Source organism: Vicia villosa, linkage group LG4 (assembly GCF_029867415.1).
Source record: "Vicia villosa cultivar HV-30 ecotype Madison, WI linkage group LG4, Vvil1.0, whole genome shotgun sequence".
NCBI classification, from domain to species: domain Eukaryota; kingdom Viridiplantae; phylum Streptophyta; class Magnoliopsida; order Fabales; family Fabaceae; genus Vicia; species Vicia villosa.
This window is the reverse complement of record NC_081183.1, coordinates 191,942,553-191,960,060: the sequence shown is the minus strand read 5'-3', so window position 1 is coordinate 191,960,060 and position 17,508 is coordinate 191,942,553. Positions and strand designations below refer to the sequence as shown.

The 17,508-nt window shown below is 38.9% G+C and overlaps 1 protein-coding gene across 1 annotated transcript; it reads left to right on the top strand.

Moving 5' to 3' along the window:
- The first annotated feature begins 1,357 nt into the window (after positions 1 to 1,357).
- LOC131598598 (uncharacterized) lies at positions 1,358 to 16,926 on the top strand. The gene is made up of 3 exons (XM_058871180.1): positions 1,358 to 1,786; positions 2,738 to 4,081; positions 16,867 to 16,926. Exons 1-3 carry the CDS (start codon positions 1,358 to 1,360, stop codon positions 16,924 to 16,926), a joined length of 1,833 nt encoding a protein of 610 aa, XP_058727163.1.
- The last annotated feature ends 582 nt before the right edge of the window (positions 16,927 to 17,508 follow it).

Below are 17,508 nucleotides of genomic sequence, written 5' to 3'. Positions count from 1 at the left end.
TTTGCATCAGCTTACTAATGAAAGGAGCCAACTACGCTTTGACCTTAAAGAGAAAAATCAAGAACTCCAAGCGATGAAAGAAGAAAATGATAGGCAAAGAAGTAAAAGAAAGCGTGCAACTGAAGGGTATTTAAGTGCTAACTTTAATTTAGAGGCTCATGATGAGAGGTTGGAGCAAGCTAATACGGAAATTGCAAGGTGGAGAAGGCGTTATGAGAAGGCTTCCCATGACAAAGCAGAATCTGAGAAAAATCTGGAAGCTGTAATCTTTGAATTAACTGATAGGACTAAAGATCAAGAGGATGAAATAAGGAATCTCAAATATGATCTTCAAGAAGCCCTCAATGCTGGACAACAAGAGCACGCAAGAAGATTAACCACGGAAGAAGAACTCTTACAGCGTACTGGTGAGTACGAAAGAGCATTTCAGGCTATGGTATCACTTCGGGAAGTGTTCATGAGAGAAAAAGAGATACACGAGGCAGCCTTGAACGAAAGAGACTATTGGGAAAGACAATACACAATCGTTTCTACAGCTTACGAACATGTGAGCATGGTTCCTAAGATGCTTGAAGACTATGAGAAATGTCGCGATGATTATGATAAGCTAGTCTTCTTGTGTAATGATCTAATCCTGGATATTCCAAAAAGTTTGGAAAGAGCAGAATCCTCTCCCATTATCCTTCCTAAAGTCGTCAAAGAGTTTATGGAGCTTTGTAGGAGCATGGTGGACAAGTTCAAAGAAGACATCCAAAGGCGTTCTTAGCTTTATGTTGTTTCCTTGTTGCTTTTTTTTTTTTTCAAGTACTTTTAATTTAATTTATTTTGAGTATTTTTAATTTCAGTTTCCCTTCCTCTTTGTGAACCAACAATGGATTAGTATTTTCTTTTCAATAAAGTGTGTTTCTTTTTCGTTACTCATCGTTTCTATAAATATTTACCAACCTTGTTTACCTCTCTAAAAAAAAATATGTGTATATACATGTACAAAAAAATATATACATAATACATATGTGCAAAAAAAAAAAAGGAAAGATGTACATGTATATATATATAAAAAAAAAAAAAAAAGGAGAAAGAGTAAAAATAATATATAAATATATATGTGTATTATAATAATGTGGATAAGACATGAACATAGCATAAGCATAGCATGCATATCATGCACATCATATTTATTTCAAAAAAAAACATAAGAAAAACTATCTTCATATTCAGTCACACCATTGCAACTCAACCGCGGATTCAGACAAGATCTCAAAAGAAAAAGGCAATGGAACAATTGGAACAGAACCAAGCCGCCCTTCGTGAGGAAGTAACCCAGCTGAAAGGTACTGTGGATGAGATTAAGGGAGGAATGGCACAAATGTTGAGCTTCATGAAGGACATTAAGGATGAGCAGGAAAGAGCAAGGGAAGCTCGGAATCGGTATGAGGAGACGCCAAACGATGGCAATCCACTGTTAGGATATGTTCGAGGCTTTGACCCTCATAAGTCAAACACCCACTCATCAAAGAGGGTTACCAAAACCCATGAAGAGGGAGAAGCCTCCCATGAAGGATTCATTCCCGCTACTCAGAAAGAGGGGGCGCCTCGCACTGTTCGTATCCCTGCTAACAATCCACCTAAGGATGAGGATTATGTGGATTTACAATATGGGGAGGTAGACGAGCCGAATCAGGAGTACCAACATAAGCAAACCCAAGCTGATTCTGAAGAGAGCGCTAGAAATAACGGACAAATCAAGGCGCTGGAAGAAAGGCTGAAGGCAGTAGAAGGATACGATGTCTTTGATGTGGATACCTACGAAATGAGCTTGGTGCCGGATTTGACTATTCCTCATAAGTTCAAGATACCCAACTTTGAGAAATACAAGGGACTCACATGTCCTAGAAGTCATCTGCGCATGTATGTCAGGAAGATGGCTGCTTACGCCAGTGATCAAAAGCTAATGATGCATTTCTTCCAAGACAGCCTGAGTGGGGCATCTGTTGAATGGTATATGCAGTTAGAAAAGACACATATCCGAAGCTGGAACGACCTTGCTAATACATTCCTAAAGCAGTACAAGTACAATCTGGACATGGCACCCAATCGGATGCAACTGCAGAACTTGTCCCAGAAAAAGGAAGAGTCATTCAAGGAATACGCCCAAAGATGGCGAGAACTGGCGTCTCGAGTCCAACCCCCACTATTGGAAAAAGAGCTGGTTGACATGTTTATGAGAACTCTGCAAGGACCATATTACGATAAAATGATTGGAAGCGTATCCTCGGGATTTTCAGATCTAGTGGTTATCGGAGAAAGAATTGAGGACGGAATCAAGGATGGGAAAATACAGGGAGCTTCATCTAACTCTTATCACTCTAAGAGGCCCACCTCAACCTTCGCTAAAAAGAAGGAAGGGGAGACCAATGCAGTAGTGCACCAAGAGTTTAGACCTCCCATGACATACCCACCTCAACAAAGATTCCAAGGCCCCCCGAGGAAGTTCGACCCGTTGCCCACTTCTAAAAGTAAGATACTGAAGTATCTATTAAATGAGCAGTTAGTGGAACTCAGGCCTATGCCACCTCCGATTCCCGGAAAGACTATGCCCAACTTCAAAGCTAATGAGAGGTGTGAATTTCACGCCAATTCTCCGGGGCATACATTGGAAAAATGTTGGGCCTTTAGGCACAAGGTTCAGGACCTGATAGAGTCAGGAGCAATTGCTTTTGACAAACCTAATGTGAAGACAAACCCTATGCCCCGCCATGATGGCGCAGTCAATGCAATAGAGGTAGTCACCGAGCAAGAGTTTGTTCAACAACGGAGCTCCCCCATAGACACCCTTAAGAGGTATCTACTTGCAAAGGGGTTCGTCCTCGAACATAACGAAGCCTTTAAGACAACCTTGCAAAGACTCGTGAATCAAGGGGTAGTTCAGTTTAAAGAATATCCTGAGGAAGAGTATGTGGCCATGCTGGACAGGAATGAACCGTTAATGATACCAAGACAAGGGGCAAGGAAGACGTTGATCATCCCTTGCGCCAAAGCCACACTGCTGATACCCGCACAAGTACACACTAGGATTATCCCAGTCAGGGATCCATATCCTGTGGACAAGATGAAAGCAGTTCCATGGGAATATGAGTCTAACGCTAGTACCGATGTGACAAACATCGTCGGGCCTGGGGGTATGACTCGTAGCGGTCGCATATTCAATACTGCTAGATCAAAAGAGAATTCAGCACAAGCAAATGATCAAGCCACTGTGGTCCCTACTGAAAGAAGCACACCCATAGACAAGGAGATCACTAACAAAGATGCCGAAGAATTCTTGGCATTAATCAAGAAAAGTGATTATAAGGTAGTGGATCAGTTGCACCAAACTCCATCCAGGATATCACTCCTCTCGCTGTTAATTCATTCAGAAAAACATCGAGACACCCTGATGAAGATCTTGAGTGCTGCCCATGTAACCAAAGACATCACTGTAAATCAATTTGATGGAATGGTGGCTAATCTTACTGCTGGGGCATGCTTAAGCTTCAGTGAACACGAGTTGCCCTCACAAGGGAAAGAGCATAACAAAGCCCTGCATATCTCCATACAATGCGGGAAAGCTCATCTGTCTAGAGTGCTGATCGACACAGGGTCGTCATTAAATGTGATGCCAAAGGCCACCTTAGACAAGATAGATTTGGAAGGACTGGTAATAAGACCAAGCCGTCTGGTGGTCAAAGCCTTTGATGGGTCGCAAAGCCCGGTGTTTGGAGAAGTGGACCTCCCTGTGGTAATAGGCCCTCACACTTTCTGCATCAATTTCCAAGTGATGGAGATTGAGCCTGCCTATACATGTTTATTAGGACGCCCTTGGATCCATGCTGCTGGGGCAGTTACCTCTACCCTGCATCAAAAGGTGAAATTTGTGGATGGAAACTCTATAGTAACCGTCAGTGGGGAGGAGGACATATTTGTCAGCAATCTAGACTCATACCGATACATTGAGGCTGGGGAAAAAGCATTAGAGACTTCGTTCCAAGCACTAGAGATTGCCACTGCTGTCACACTGCCAATTGAGAAAACGCGAAGGGCGGTAACATCCTGGAGAGACCTGCAAGACACAAAGATGGAAGGCTGGGGCAAAATTCCAGAAGTGCAAGAGAAGAAAGATCGTCTGGGGTTAGGATGCCAATCAACAAAGAAGGCTGCAAAGGAAGAGCAACGATTCCCTCCGATCGCACAGACTTTTGTCACAGGTGGATATGAGCATGTATCCATGATATCTAGTACGGAAGGAACGTCCAATTTCATCCGGATGATTAGGCCAGGAGAACAACTTCAAAATTGGACAAGCTTGGAGATACCGGAGATAGTTTACGTTTCAAAGTAATTTGCTTTTGCCGTGTGTTTTTCCCTTTCGATTATTTTAAAAAAAAACAATGTCGCTCATGCCTCGCCCGAAGCATAGAGTTGGTTTGTAAGGGCCCCATTTACTTTCAAAGTTAAGTTTATGAATAAAATTGTCGTTTGCATTTGGTATCGAAAACTTTGTCTCGTTCTTGCATTCACTTTCTCGAAATGACAAATAACATTCTTGCATAAAACCAAAGCACAGTCATAATTGCATACTAAAAAAAATATAATAATATAAACTTGTGCAGATCACCTTCTAACATCACCGATAATAATACTGCTCAAACTCAATATAAATTCGAGGCTCTCGCTGATCAGTCTGAGGAAGGGGATGAGGAAGACGATGAACTTCCAGAAGAATTGTCAAGGCTAATGGACAGAGAATCCAAAAGCATGCTCCCTCCTCAAGAAGCAATCGAAATCATAAACTTGGGCACCGACAAAGAACCCAAGGAAATCAAGATTGGGGCAACACTGAACGTGGGCATAAAAGCGACACTGGTCAAACTCCTCCATGACTATGTGGAAATATTCGCTTGGTCATACCGTGACATGCCTGGGCTGGATACAGACATCGTCGTGCATAGGCTACCACTCAAAGAGGGTTGTGCACCTGTCAGACAAAAACGCAGAAGAGTTCGGCCTGACATGGATAACAAAATCCGAGAAGAGGTACTCAAGCAGTTTGACGCAGGTTTCCTCGCCGTAGTTGAATATCCGCCATGGATCGCCAATATAGTGCCAGTACCTAAGAAAGATGGAAAGGTACGCATGTGTGTTGATTACAGAGATCTAAATAAGGCAAGTCCAAAGGACGACTTCCCACTGCCGCACATAGACATACTAGTGGATAACACCGCGCAAGCTTCAGTGTTTTCATTCATGGACGGATTCTCGGGGTATAATCAGATTAAAATGGCTCCCGAAGACATGGAAAAAACCACCTTCATGACCTCCTGGGGTACCTTCTGTTACAAGGTGATGCCTTTTGGATTGCGAAACGCTGGGGCAACATATCAGCGAGCTATGGTCACACTGTTCCATGATATGATACACAAGGAAGTTGAGGTATATGTAGATGACATGATCGCTAAGTCCTATTCTGAAGAGGAGCATCTCACACACTTGCAAAAGTTGTTTGAACGCTTGAAGAAGTTCAAACTAAGGTTGAACCCGAACAAGTGTACATTTGGCGTGAGGTCGGGAAAGTTGCTGGGATTCATAGTGAGCCAACGAGGCATAGAGGTAGATCCTGACAAGGTAAAAGCCATACAAGAAATGCCCGTCCCGAGGACAGAAAAAGAGGTTCGTGGTTTCTTAGGGCGCTTGAACTATATCTCAAGGTTCATCTCACACTTAACTGCTACGTGTGAGCCCATATTCAAGCTACTAAGAAAAGATCAACCAATCAAGTGGAATGACGATTGTCAAGTAGCTTTCGAAACCATAAAACGTTACTTACAAGAACCACCAATACTCGTACCCCCGGTGTCGGGAAGGCCATTGATCATGTACCTCACTGTCCTCGACAGATCCATGGGATGCGTACTGGGGCAGCAGGACGAAACAGGGAGGAAAGAACACGCTATTTACTATCTTAGTAAGAAATTCACCGATTGCGAGTCCCGATATTCACCGTTGGAAAAGACATGTTGCGCCCTAGCATGGGCCTCCAAACGTCTAAGGCAATATATGCTGAACCATTCCACATGGTTAATATCGAGGATGGATCCTTTGAAATACGTGTTCGAGAAACAGGCTCTCACGGGAAGAATCGCTAGATGGCAAATGCTATTGTCGGAATATGACATTCAATACGTCACCCAAAAAGCAATAAAAGGGAGTGTATTGGCAGAACATCTAGCTCATCAGCCCATTGAAGAGTATCAATCTATGAAATTCGATTTCCCTGATGAGGACATTATGCTGGTAAGAGACTATGAAATACCTGGGCCCGATGAGGGACCCGAACCAGGACTAGTGTGGACTCTCACGTTCGATGGAGCCTCAAATGCATTAGGACATGGCATAGGGGCAGTCTTGACATCTCCTGACAATCGTCACATACCTTTCACTGCGAGATTATGTTTCGACTGTACCAACAATATTGCCGAATATGAAGCATGCATATTGGGTCTAGAAGCGGCGATCGATCTGAGGATTAAATTACTCGAGGTATATGGGGATTCAGCATTAGTAATCCACCAAGTCAATAAAGAATGGGATACACGTGATGCAAAGCTAATCCCATACCGAGACCTCATACTAGAACTAATGGCTGAGTTTGAGACCATCACTTTTAACCATATCCCGAGGGAAGAAAATCAAATGGCCGACGCACTGGCAACACTTTCCTCTATGTTTAAAGTAACATGGCCAAATCACGAACCTCGGATAACGGTCAGACACTTTGACGAACCAGCCTATTGCCTTACGATCGAGAAACAAGCTGATAACAAACCCTGGTACCATGATATTAGGGAATACCTGGAGAAACAAAGGTATCCAGAAAACGCCTCCACAATTGACAAAAAGACGCTAAGAAGGTTGGCATCTAAGTTCTTCCTAAACGGCAATGTCCTATACAAGCGAAACTACGATTCAGTATTACTAAGATGTGTGGATAAAAATGAGGCCAAAGAGATCATCAAGGAGGTCCATGAAGGAACCTTTGGGACTCATGCAAATGGGCATTACATGGCGAGAAAGATATTAAGAGCAGGCTACTACTGGTTAACCATGGAAGCTGATTGCTTCCAACATGCAAGAACATGTCATAAATGCCAAATATATGCTGATAAGGTACACATACCACCAAATCCGCTGAATGTGCTAAGTTCGCCATGGCCATTCGCAATGTGGGGAATTGATATGATAGGAATGATCGAACCTAAAGCCTCTAACGGACACCGATTCATATTGGTTGCTATCGACTATTTCACCAAGTGGGTCGAAGCTGCTTCCTACACTAATGTAACAAGACAGGTGGTTACTCGGTTCATCAAGCATAACCTCATTTGCCGATATGGGATCCCAAGTCGAATCATTACTGACAATGGGTCGAACCTGAACAATAATATGATGAAGGAGTTATGCGAAGAATTCAAAATTGAACACCACAACTCTTCACCATACAGGCCTAAGATGAATGGCGCTGTTGAGGCTGCAAACAAAAACATCAAGAAGATAGTGCAGAAGATGGTGAAGACATACAAGGATTGGCACGAAATGCTTCCCTTCGCCCTGCACGGTTACAGAACTTCAGTACGTACATCCACAGGGGCAACCCCTTTCTCCCTGGTCTATGGTATGGAAGCAGTCCTCCCTATCGAAGTGGAGATCCCATCATTAAGAGTCCTAGCCGACACAAAGTTAGAAGAATCGGAATGGGTAAAAACCCGTTTTGATCAGCTTAATCTCATCGAAGAAAAGCGACTGACGGCTTTGTGCCATGGGCAGCTCTATCAGAAAAGAATGAAAAAAGCGTTCGACAAAAGGGTCCGCCCTCGAACTTACAAAGAAGGGGACCTCGTTCTCAAGAAAATCTTACTGCCCCGACTTGATGCCCGAGGAAAATGGACACCAAACTACGAAGGTCCATATGTCATAAAAACAGTGTTCTCAGGAGGAGCACTCATCCTCACCACCATGGATGGGGACGAGCTACCACATCCGATCAATTCAGATGCGGTCAAGAAGTACTATGCCTAGCAGGGGCAAGATTCCAAACTACGAGCCCAAGACAATTCATGAAGGATGGGAAATCGGGCAACCATCAACTTCCAAAGTCAAAGGATTACCGGGGCCCTCGAGAGCAAAAGAGCAATAGCAGTATTAATATCATTTCTATTTGTCATTTTTCTTTCTTTCATACCTTTTGTACACTCGCCAATTCAAGGCAACGATCAATAAAAGTCTTTTCCTTTCATACTTATCGCTTCATCATTTCAATACCAAGTGCAAAGAATAATTTATTTCTCATAAACTTTAAACTTCGAACTTAAAACAAGAAACTTACAAACCATCAGACTAAAATAGAGGGGACGAAACCACAACATCTCCGGTAGTCAATATACGCCTGGTCCTGAAAGCACTGCAATACCCCGGTAGATTAACTTCAGACGATCTGAGTTAAGACCCACAAAGCTGCTCGAAAAGCTAAGCAAATCCAACGGGTGACAGAAGATAATGCATCAAAGCCATCATACATATTCATATTCATATACTCACATATGAACCATTTGCATAAGCATGCATACATCTACAACAAATCATAAGCATATACATTCGCAGAGCATCATTTTACAGACGAAGCTTGGCTTCTCTGGAATCCTATTTCAAACTCTATTTTAAATTTCAATTTCAAACCAAATCGTAACCCTCGCGTTACGTCTTATCACGGCAGTGATAACGGCACTTTCAAACCAAATCGTAACCCTCGCGTTACGTCTTATCACGACAGTGATAACGGCAACTTTCAAACCAAATCGTAACCCTCGCGTTACGTCTTATCACGAAAGTGATAACGGCAACTTTCAAACCAAATCGTAACCCTCGCGTTACGTCTTATCACGACAGTGATAACGGCAAGTTTCAAACCAAATCGTAACCCTCGCGTTACGTCTTATCACGACAGTGATAACGGCAATTTCAAACCAAATCGTAACCCTCGCGTTACGTCTTATCACGACAGTGATAACGGCAACTTTCAAACCAAATCGTAACCCTCGCGTTACGTCTTATCACGGCAGTGATAACGGCAATCTCAAACCAAATCGTAACCCTCGCGTTACGTCTTATCACGACAGTGATAACGGCAATTTCCAAATCAAATCGTAACCCTCGCGTTACGTCTTATCACGGCAGTGATAACGGCAATTTCCAAACTAAATCGTAACCCTCGCGTTACGTCTTATCATGTTAGTCCCTTGGCAGTGATAATGGTACCTTCAACTTCAACCCAAGTCGTAACCCTCGTGTTATGTCCTATCACGACAGTGATATGGCACCACGTTCTCCAGCAACACATCTACTCCACACTCCGCAATATCAGCAAATTTCAGGGTACTCTCAGTGTTCAATAATCTTCCCCCTTCAGGTCGCAACAGGCAAGCAAGCCTATCCGCCTCTTCAGGTTTAAGAATATTGAACAGGGGCAGCTGTCATACCCCAAAATTTGCCCCATCTACTTCACTTACAAAGATTCAAAGACTAGGGATCCATTCAAACAACACCCCTAGTCAAGAGCCTCCTAAGGTTAGGGTTTGAAGTTCCCCTAAGAGGGATCAATGAGATAAGGCTCCTAATCAAGGATATATGGTTTATAGTGATCTAATCTAAATCCATGGCAAAAGTCAAGGCACTACTCCAAAGGTCACCTGCTCAAACAATCTCAAGATCTACAATCAACTGATTCAAATCCAAAGTCAAGGCATGATCCAAACTTCTAACCATTGGTCACACAACAAGTATGGGGATGTATATCCATCATTTGATCAAAGCTTGATCATGATTCCATTAATAGAAACTCAGAGATGAACAAATATAGAAAGGTTCAAATTAGGGTTTCTTAGGAGAAAGTCAACCCAACTTTGACTGGGCATAACTTTCACATGGAACATCAGAAATTCTCCACTCAAAGCCTATTTTGAAGGAAATTGGATTCTCTACAATTTTGTGTCTCACAAGCCAAGGCCAAAAATGCTTCATTTAAGAGATACAAGGCAAAAGATTACAGGTCATTTTCAGGCATCCTTCAGAAACAGTTTTTTCCCAAAGAGAATATGATCAAGATAAAAGCTTCAAATGAAAAATATGTTCCAAAGTGGCTTATAGAGGACCTCTTGAGGTTTCTAAAAAGTATTAGATCTCCCTCATAGCTTAAAAATTGAGTGAGATATGCTTGATCAAAGTTAGGTGATTTTGAGGGACCAAATGTAAAAAAAGAGGGTTCAAATTAAGGAATTTTGCAAATGGGCCTATGTTTTTGTGGTATAAACTTGATCCACAAGCCATTAGCTTGTCCAAAACAAAAGGGCACGAAATTTATCATATTAATTGATTTAATATATTTTTTATTTCATTTTTTATGATTTAATTAAGTATAAAATCAAATATTATGATAAAATATTCATAAAGGCCAATTTCAATCAGTATTAATGGCAAAATATATTGTTATTTTCGTGCATAATCAATATGGAAAGACCAAATGCAAATCATGACTAAAATAGAAAGATTTTTATTCAAGAAAAAATCAAATTTTCTCAACAATGGAAAGATTTGATTCAAAGGCCCTTTTGGCTCTTTTCTGACCTAAATTGCATCTCCTATAAGTACCTAGCACATGCCACATGACTAGGGGTGGGAAAATTCGTGAACAAACACTCTTGCAGGAACAAGAAAAAGTGAAAAAAAACTCAGAATCGGTTTGTGTGATTAGGGAGTTTCCAAAGGATTTTAAGCATTGAAACGTGTTCGTGGGACCATTCTGAGGCTATCTGGATCATCGCGCGCCATCAGCACCCCCAGAACAACCTCCTATAAGCCGAGGTAGGTCCTTTAAAACTTTGTTTCGATTGGCACGATTTATGCATCCATGTGTTGATTTGCTTATGTTTTATGGTTTGTGTGATGTTTGTGAATGTTCTCGTGTAATTAATTGGATTTCTGGGCATTACATACTGATCTGCCATTGTTGACCGTTTTGAGTTTCTAGGGTTCTAATTTGGGGCTTTTGATTAGGGTAAAAATTAGGTTAAATTAGGTGCATGGTTGGATTCGTAGGGTTGGGACGAAAGATTTAAAAAGGGTGCGAAAGATTTATACTCGTCCATGTGCTATTCGCTATTTCCATAGTAGGTTTGCTACGAATAAAATCGTAGCTAAAATGTAGCTAAAATATGCAGGTTTTTTGTGTCTTCTTGGGGAAGACGACGACGTGTCCTTGTGTTACTGGTTGGTTTAAATATGCGCGCGCGTTTCCACTTATTTACTTGATTATTATACATCTGTTAATGAAAGCGTTTTGTAAACGCGTGAGCATCATAGCTGGGTTGGTCAAGGGGCGTGTGTGGGAGCAAAGGGTCATAGGTTCGAGCCCTCACTCCCACGCTTATTTTTTTCTGAATTCTCAAGATCCTGATCCCCTGCGCACATGTCCATGGACCTCACCATATATCCTTAGATCTGAACCGTTTGATCTCCACCAAGCCAGATCCAGCAGCCCAGATTTAGCTCCTTATACCATATACCTTAAATACATCCACACTGAATAAAAACCTCAATAAAAACTTAATAAAAATTCAATTAATTTGTTTTTCTTGTAATATTAGTTGATAATTAATAATTTATATTAAAATTATTTTACTTATAGAATAAAAATATGACATTTATATAAAATATTTTTTAATTTGTTATTTGCGCCGATTAAATCGATTAATCGCTGTGGTTAACAATAAAAACAATTAAAGTACTTTTTTTATTAAAATAAAAATCCGATTAAATTCGATTAAATGGCTGCAACTATCTTATTGGTTGTGGTGATTAATCTTGCCTCATTGTTTAATTTAATTTGTTATTATTTGTAGTCGTGTTAATCGATTATGAGAGGTAACAATATAAAACGCCAATTAATAAATAATAAAATACAATAAGTTGTTATTAGCGATAATCGAATTAATCGATTTGAATTGGTAACAGTGCAAATCCTTAATCTCTTAGCTATGGTGATCAAACCTACTGATCATTACGGTTAATTGTGCCAAACCAGGGTTGTACGCCCAAACCCTAAAAAAATCATTCTAAAATCCATTCAAATTACAAGACCAAACAAACTGCGATAGGCTAACTAAAAAGCCTCTAAAAAACACATATCAAATCAAATTCCAACTCTAAATGGCGTACAACCCTTCCCGAACTACGTAGACTCTGATCCTCCCTAAGGAGGTACGTAGGCACTTGGCAACAAGGCGAGTCCCCCTCTTCAAAATTCTTAATCAGGTCCTTATAATTCTGTTTGCCATATTTCTTTATAAACCCTGCCATGCAACCCCAATCTTTGAACATTAGCCTTTAGGAAAGGGCTGAGGGTGCCTAACACCTTCCCTCAGCCTGATTATAATAACTTACCCTCAATCTCTTATCTGCGTAGGGTTTCCTATTCGCCCTTCAGAATAGGTGGCGACTCGAAAGCTGAATTTTTTAGGCAGGTTGCTACAGCGGTCTTTTAGGAGCCACGTGGAATCCGTGTTGTTCGGAGGATTGGATATGAAGGAGCCCTGCGCGGAGCAGGGTCCTCGGTAACGAAGGTGTTCGCGGGAATGTTAGTGCCGAGCATGCCGGGTGCCATATGCTCCGGGGATATGGGGCAGCCGAGCACATCTAAGGTGGGCATCCTAGGTGCGTAGGAGGGTCATGGAGGAACGTGGGCCTCTGAGGTTGACTGGGCCGAAAACTATATTGGGCCTAACCTTGGCCCAGTCCAGAACAGTTTCATTGTTGTCTTCAGTTGTAACCTTTGGAGGTTTTCATCTATTTATGATTTCTTTCCTAGACTTATTATCCATAAACTTGAGAAGGCAACCATGCTATCGTTCCAATAATCATAGTTCATACCATCAATTATAAATGGTCGATTCACAGGTCCTCCTTCTTTAGAATGATCCATTTTGAACAAAATATAGAAAAACCCTAGAGCTCATCCAACCAAAACAGAGTACCTGCTCTAGTTCCAATTGAAATTATATTCTATGGATGACAAGATGTCAGAAACTGTTGAACAATGTGTAAGATAATTTTTATGCGTCAAAGACAAGATAAAAACAAAAAATAAATAACACATGAATTGATAACTCAGTTCAGTGCAAAGTCATCTGCATTTGGAGGGCATTAACCCAATGGAAGGAAATTCATTCTTAATAATCATAAGTATAAATTGATCTGATTTGAACGCTCCCAAATCAATTCCTCTTTTCCTAATACTACTTGTGAACTTTGATCCTGGATCCTCTGAATCTTAGACCTCTCTCACTATCACTTAAACACTCTCTGAAGTGTTTGAACAGTTACATAAATATATGAAATATAAAGCAATAATACAACTCAAATACTCTATTCTCCTAACTTGGAAATTTGACACAGGAATAAACTATTACAAAAAAACAAAAAAAAACAAAGACTCAATAACAATAAATTCGTTGAGCTAAAACAATACAAGGTACGAGTATTCACAAAAGGAGAATGACTCCTTAAATAACAACAAAATCATATGTGTTCCTCTTTATATGATTCCTTGATGATCTTCTCAAAGATGCTTCATGTGAATATTCATATGGATTTTTAAATGGAGCTTTAAATAAATCATAGCAGACATATCTACAGGAATCTATGGATGATGAATTTGAGATTTCTCCAATTGATTCTTAATATGTTGTTTTATGTATTGATACAAAGTTTTCATATACATGAATTGAATTTTGATTTGATGATTCTTCAAAGATTCTTCTGGATATTTATTCCCAAAAATTCTTTCGGATAATGATTGCTCAAAATATTTCTATGTGATGATTCCACATAGGATTCTTTATACATAATGACAGTTCTTTCATACGATACTTCTAGTGTTAATATTTTAAAATTTTCTTCATGTTTCTCTTTCCATGAAGAAGAGGATGATGAATACTTTTCAAATGTACTTTAATTTCTCTCTCCATATTTTAGTAGTTAGATTAACTCTTTAAGTTTCAACATGATCCGCTTTTTCTTGGGTTTTTCCTGAAATTTCCCACAAACCTTTCTACCTGGAATTAAGTACTAAATCAGATTTCATATACCATCTCTTGAGTCTATGGTACTTGTTAGAAACAAATAGTTTGAAATAACTTTCAACAATATCAATGTTTGAGAACTATCCTTGAAAGTGATCTTCACTTTCACTTGGTACATCTTCTAGAATACGCATGTTCATCCTTTCTTGATTGTTCTCGTGAAAATCTCCATAGATCATTTCAAGAGTGTCTCATACTTCCTTGATAGTATTATCGTTGAAAACATAGAAGTACTTGTAAGTGTTTAAAGCCCTCGTCATCAAGTATTTGGCCTTAAAATCTAATTTAACTATTATTTTATCTTTTGTGGTCCATAGATTACTCCGTTTAATTAGTAGTTCATTATTAACAAAATGAGTAGGAACATATAGGACATTTATAACAAAAATTCAATAATTGAAAATTAATAGCTTCAATGAAAATTTTCATTCTTGCTCTATACATGACAAACCTTTCACCATTAAATGGGGGAGGCGTGTTCATAAAAAGCTTCATTTAAAATAAGTATTTGAAATCATCATGCTACCTCCAAAGATGGTTAGCCTTACACAAACTAAACAGGATTTTTAAAAGGTTGAGCTTAAGAACTAAATTGATTTTTTTATAGGCTAAATTCAGTAACCAAACAGAGATTTTAACAGACTAATCAAAAGAAGAAAAACTGAAGTTTTACATGCTAATCTTAAGAACCAAACAAAACGTTTAACAGGTGTACCTCAAGAACCAAACAACAATTCTTACTAAGATGTCACACAAGAGAAAATACCCTCTTGAGTAAAATAAAATATTAGCACGAGAACATTACAATAAAATTTTCACAAGTATTTTTCACTCTCACGACACTAAAACAACTTTGGAGAAATGATAGAAAAAGTAGTAGAAAAGAGTAGAAACTTAGAAATTGAATTTTAAAATTTGAATTCTAGTGTAAAAACAACATGAGGAGAATTTTAATGTTCTAATAGATTAACCCTAGCTGGTAATTGATTAGAAAAGCCAAACATGTAAAGTTTTTTTAATTCCATCGTCATTAATCGATTAAATGATCCTCATATCAATTTGAGGCGTTATAAAAGTGTTCTTCTGTTGTGAAATCAATAGAATAATTAATCATAAGAAACTATCCACGGTTCAATCACACAAAGAAATTTGATGTGTGGGGACAAAGAACAGTAGCAACCAAAATAAATGGCCATCAGCAATAATAATCAATCAACAGAAAATAAAACACAACAAAAGATGGCGAGAAAGGTAAAACATTTGTTTACACAATTTAATCAAAAGATCTACGTCTGGGGGACAGAACAACTCTCCAATTCACTATACTCAGAAAGTTGTTTCAAGAGATTACAAATGAGTTACTAGAAAATAGCCTTCTCCTTTAGAGTTTCCAAACCCTTATTTTTTATCCAAGTGTTTCCTAACCTGCCCAACTCTCAATATATGAATCACTAAATCCCAAGGTATCAATAAGTACTGTCCGGCCCTTCTAGATGACTCTAAAAGCTTTCCCTAAAATCTTAAACCCTTATTTGTTTTTTCCTTTTGCTCTAAAGCTCTAAAATTGTCACACTATAATAATAGAAGAGGTACATATTTAAATTTATAATTGCGAAAACCATACAGATCCATAATAAAACTCATTAATTGTTAGAATAAAGTAGGGAAAATACCCTTTTTCGTCCCTTAACTTTACTTTGAGGTCCATTATGGTCCCTTAATTTTAAAAAGTTCAAATCAACCACTTAAGTCTTAAAAACGGAGCACGTAGGTCCTTTCCGTCTATTTTCCTCAAACGACGTTTATATTTGTTGACGTGACAGCTGAGTTGGCAAATGACCTTTGTCTTCCATATTTTCCACTCTCTTCTACATTGGTGTTCTGCAATTTCCTGAGAAATAAAATTAGGGGCTTAGGGTTCCATCCAATCCCATCTCAAATTGTTCATCCAATTCTAGAAATTAAATGTTGTAGCAACAAGAACACACTCCTGCAAACTATTTCTCCTTCAATTTCTTCTCAAATTTCCCAAATTCTTCCTTCACTCTCAAACTCAATAACACGATACAAATTAAAATTTTCATCTTCTTTTGTCATAACTAACCAGGCCATAAATACAACAGATTAAACTCTTCATCTTCTTGTTCAAACACAACTTCAACGGCGCAATGCAACGACATTGTTCACGGCGACAACATCTTTGTTTACGTTTTTAACGACGACTTTGTTTACGATTTTGACGACATCTTTATTCACGACGACAAGAATTTTGATGGTAATTTTGTTTACGGTTTTCAATGGCAATTTGTTACACTTTTGATTATGACAGACACATAAGCATAAATCAAAATATTTTCTACTCTGTTTGCTTGTTTTCTGCAAGTTACAAAACAATTTATTTGTTATTGTTAGTTAAGTTTATTTTTGACTTGTGAGTTAATTTAATTTTAAAATCTATTGAAGTTAAAAAAGTGTGTGAGATGTGGAGATTTAGAAATGAATGTTTTTCTATTATGTTATTGACAATCCGCCACTGTAGTAGTAGAAATTGGTTTGAGGTTTAGCATAAATTGTTTATAAAACATTTCAAAAGATATCAATATGCAGTATTCTTGCTGTGTTTCTTGTTATGGCTTTTTAGAAACTTCTGTTTGTGCAGAATTATTATAGTGATTTTGCTAGTGTGGTTGTTGTGGCTTAATGGATATATTTTGGCTCAGAGTTTGGGTTTAGCTTTGGAGTTTGTTTATGTCTTAATTTTGAAGTTGTTTGTAATAGGTGTGTTGGTTTTTAACTTTGTAATGGTTTGAGTTCTAGTGTTATGTGCAGATGTTTTATGAGATGTGCAATGAATGATGTTAATTACTTTAGTCATGTTAAAACCACATCAGCACATTACAATGCCACTTGGACGTTTTTTTTCAGACTTTGACTAACGGACCCGGACGGAAGGACTAACGTGGCGTTATTTTAATAGTTAAAGGATCAATTTGAACATTTTAAAAATTAAGGGACTACATTGGACACCGAGTTAAAGTTAAAGGACTAAAAAGGGTATTTTTCCAATAAAGTATTATAAATATCATATAATATCTTTTATATTAATTTAGACTACTTATAAATTAATATAAAATATATATATCCTACATTCTACCATTAATGAACGGATCTGCAAACTAAACTGACCAAAATTGATATCCGCAAACCGCCTGAACCGGACATTCTTGGTGCTTTTCGGCTTCCTGATTTTTGGAAATATCGAAACATGTTTTTTTCTCTTCAT

What these genes read in the sequence shown, in the direction of transcription:
- LOC131598598 (XM_058871180.1), top strand. Translation starts at nt 1,358, where the DNA reads ATGGCACAAATGTTGAGCTTCATGAAGGACATTAAGGATGAGCAGGAA. An exon ending in AGGCAGTAGAAGGATACGAT is followed by an intron (nt 1,787 to 2,737) that starts GTCTTTGATGTG and finishes CCTAATGTGAAG; the next exon opens with ACAAACCCTATGCCCCGCCA. An exon ending in TTGAGAAAACGCGAAGGGCG is followed by an intron (nt 4,082 to 16,866) that starts GTAACATCCTGG and finishes ATGGCTTTTTAG; the next exon opens with AAACTTCTGTTTGTGCAGAA.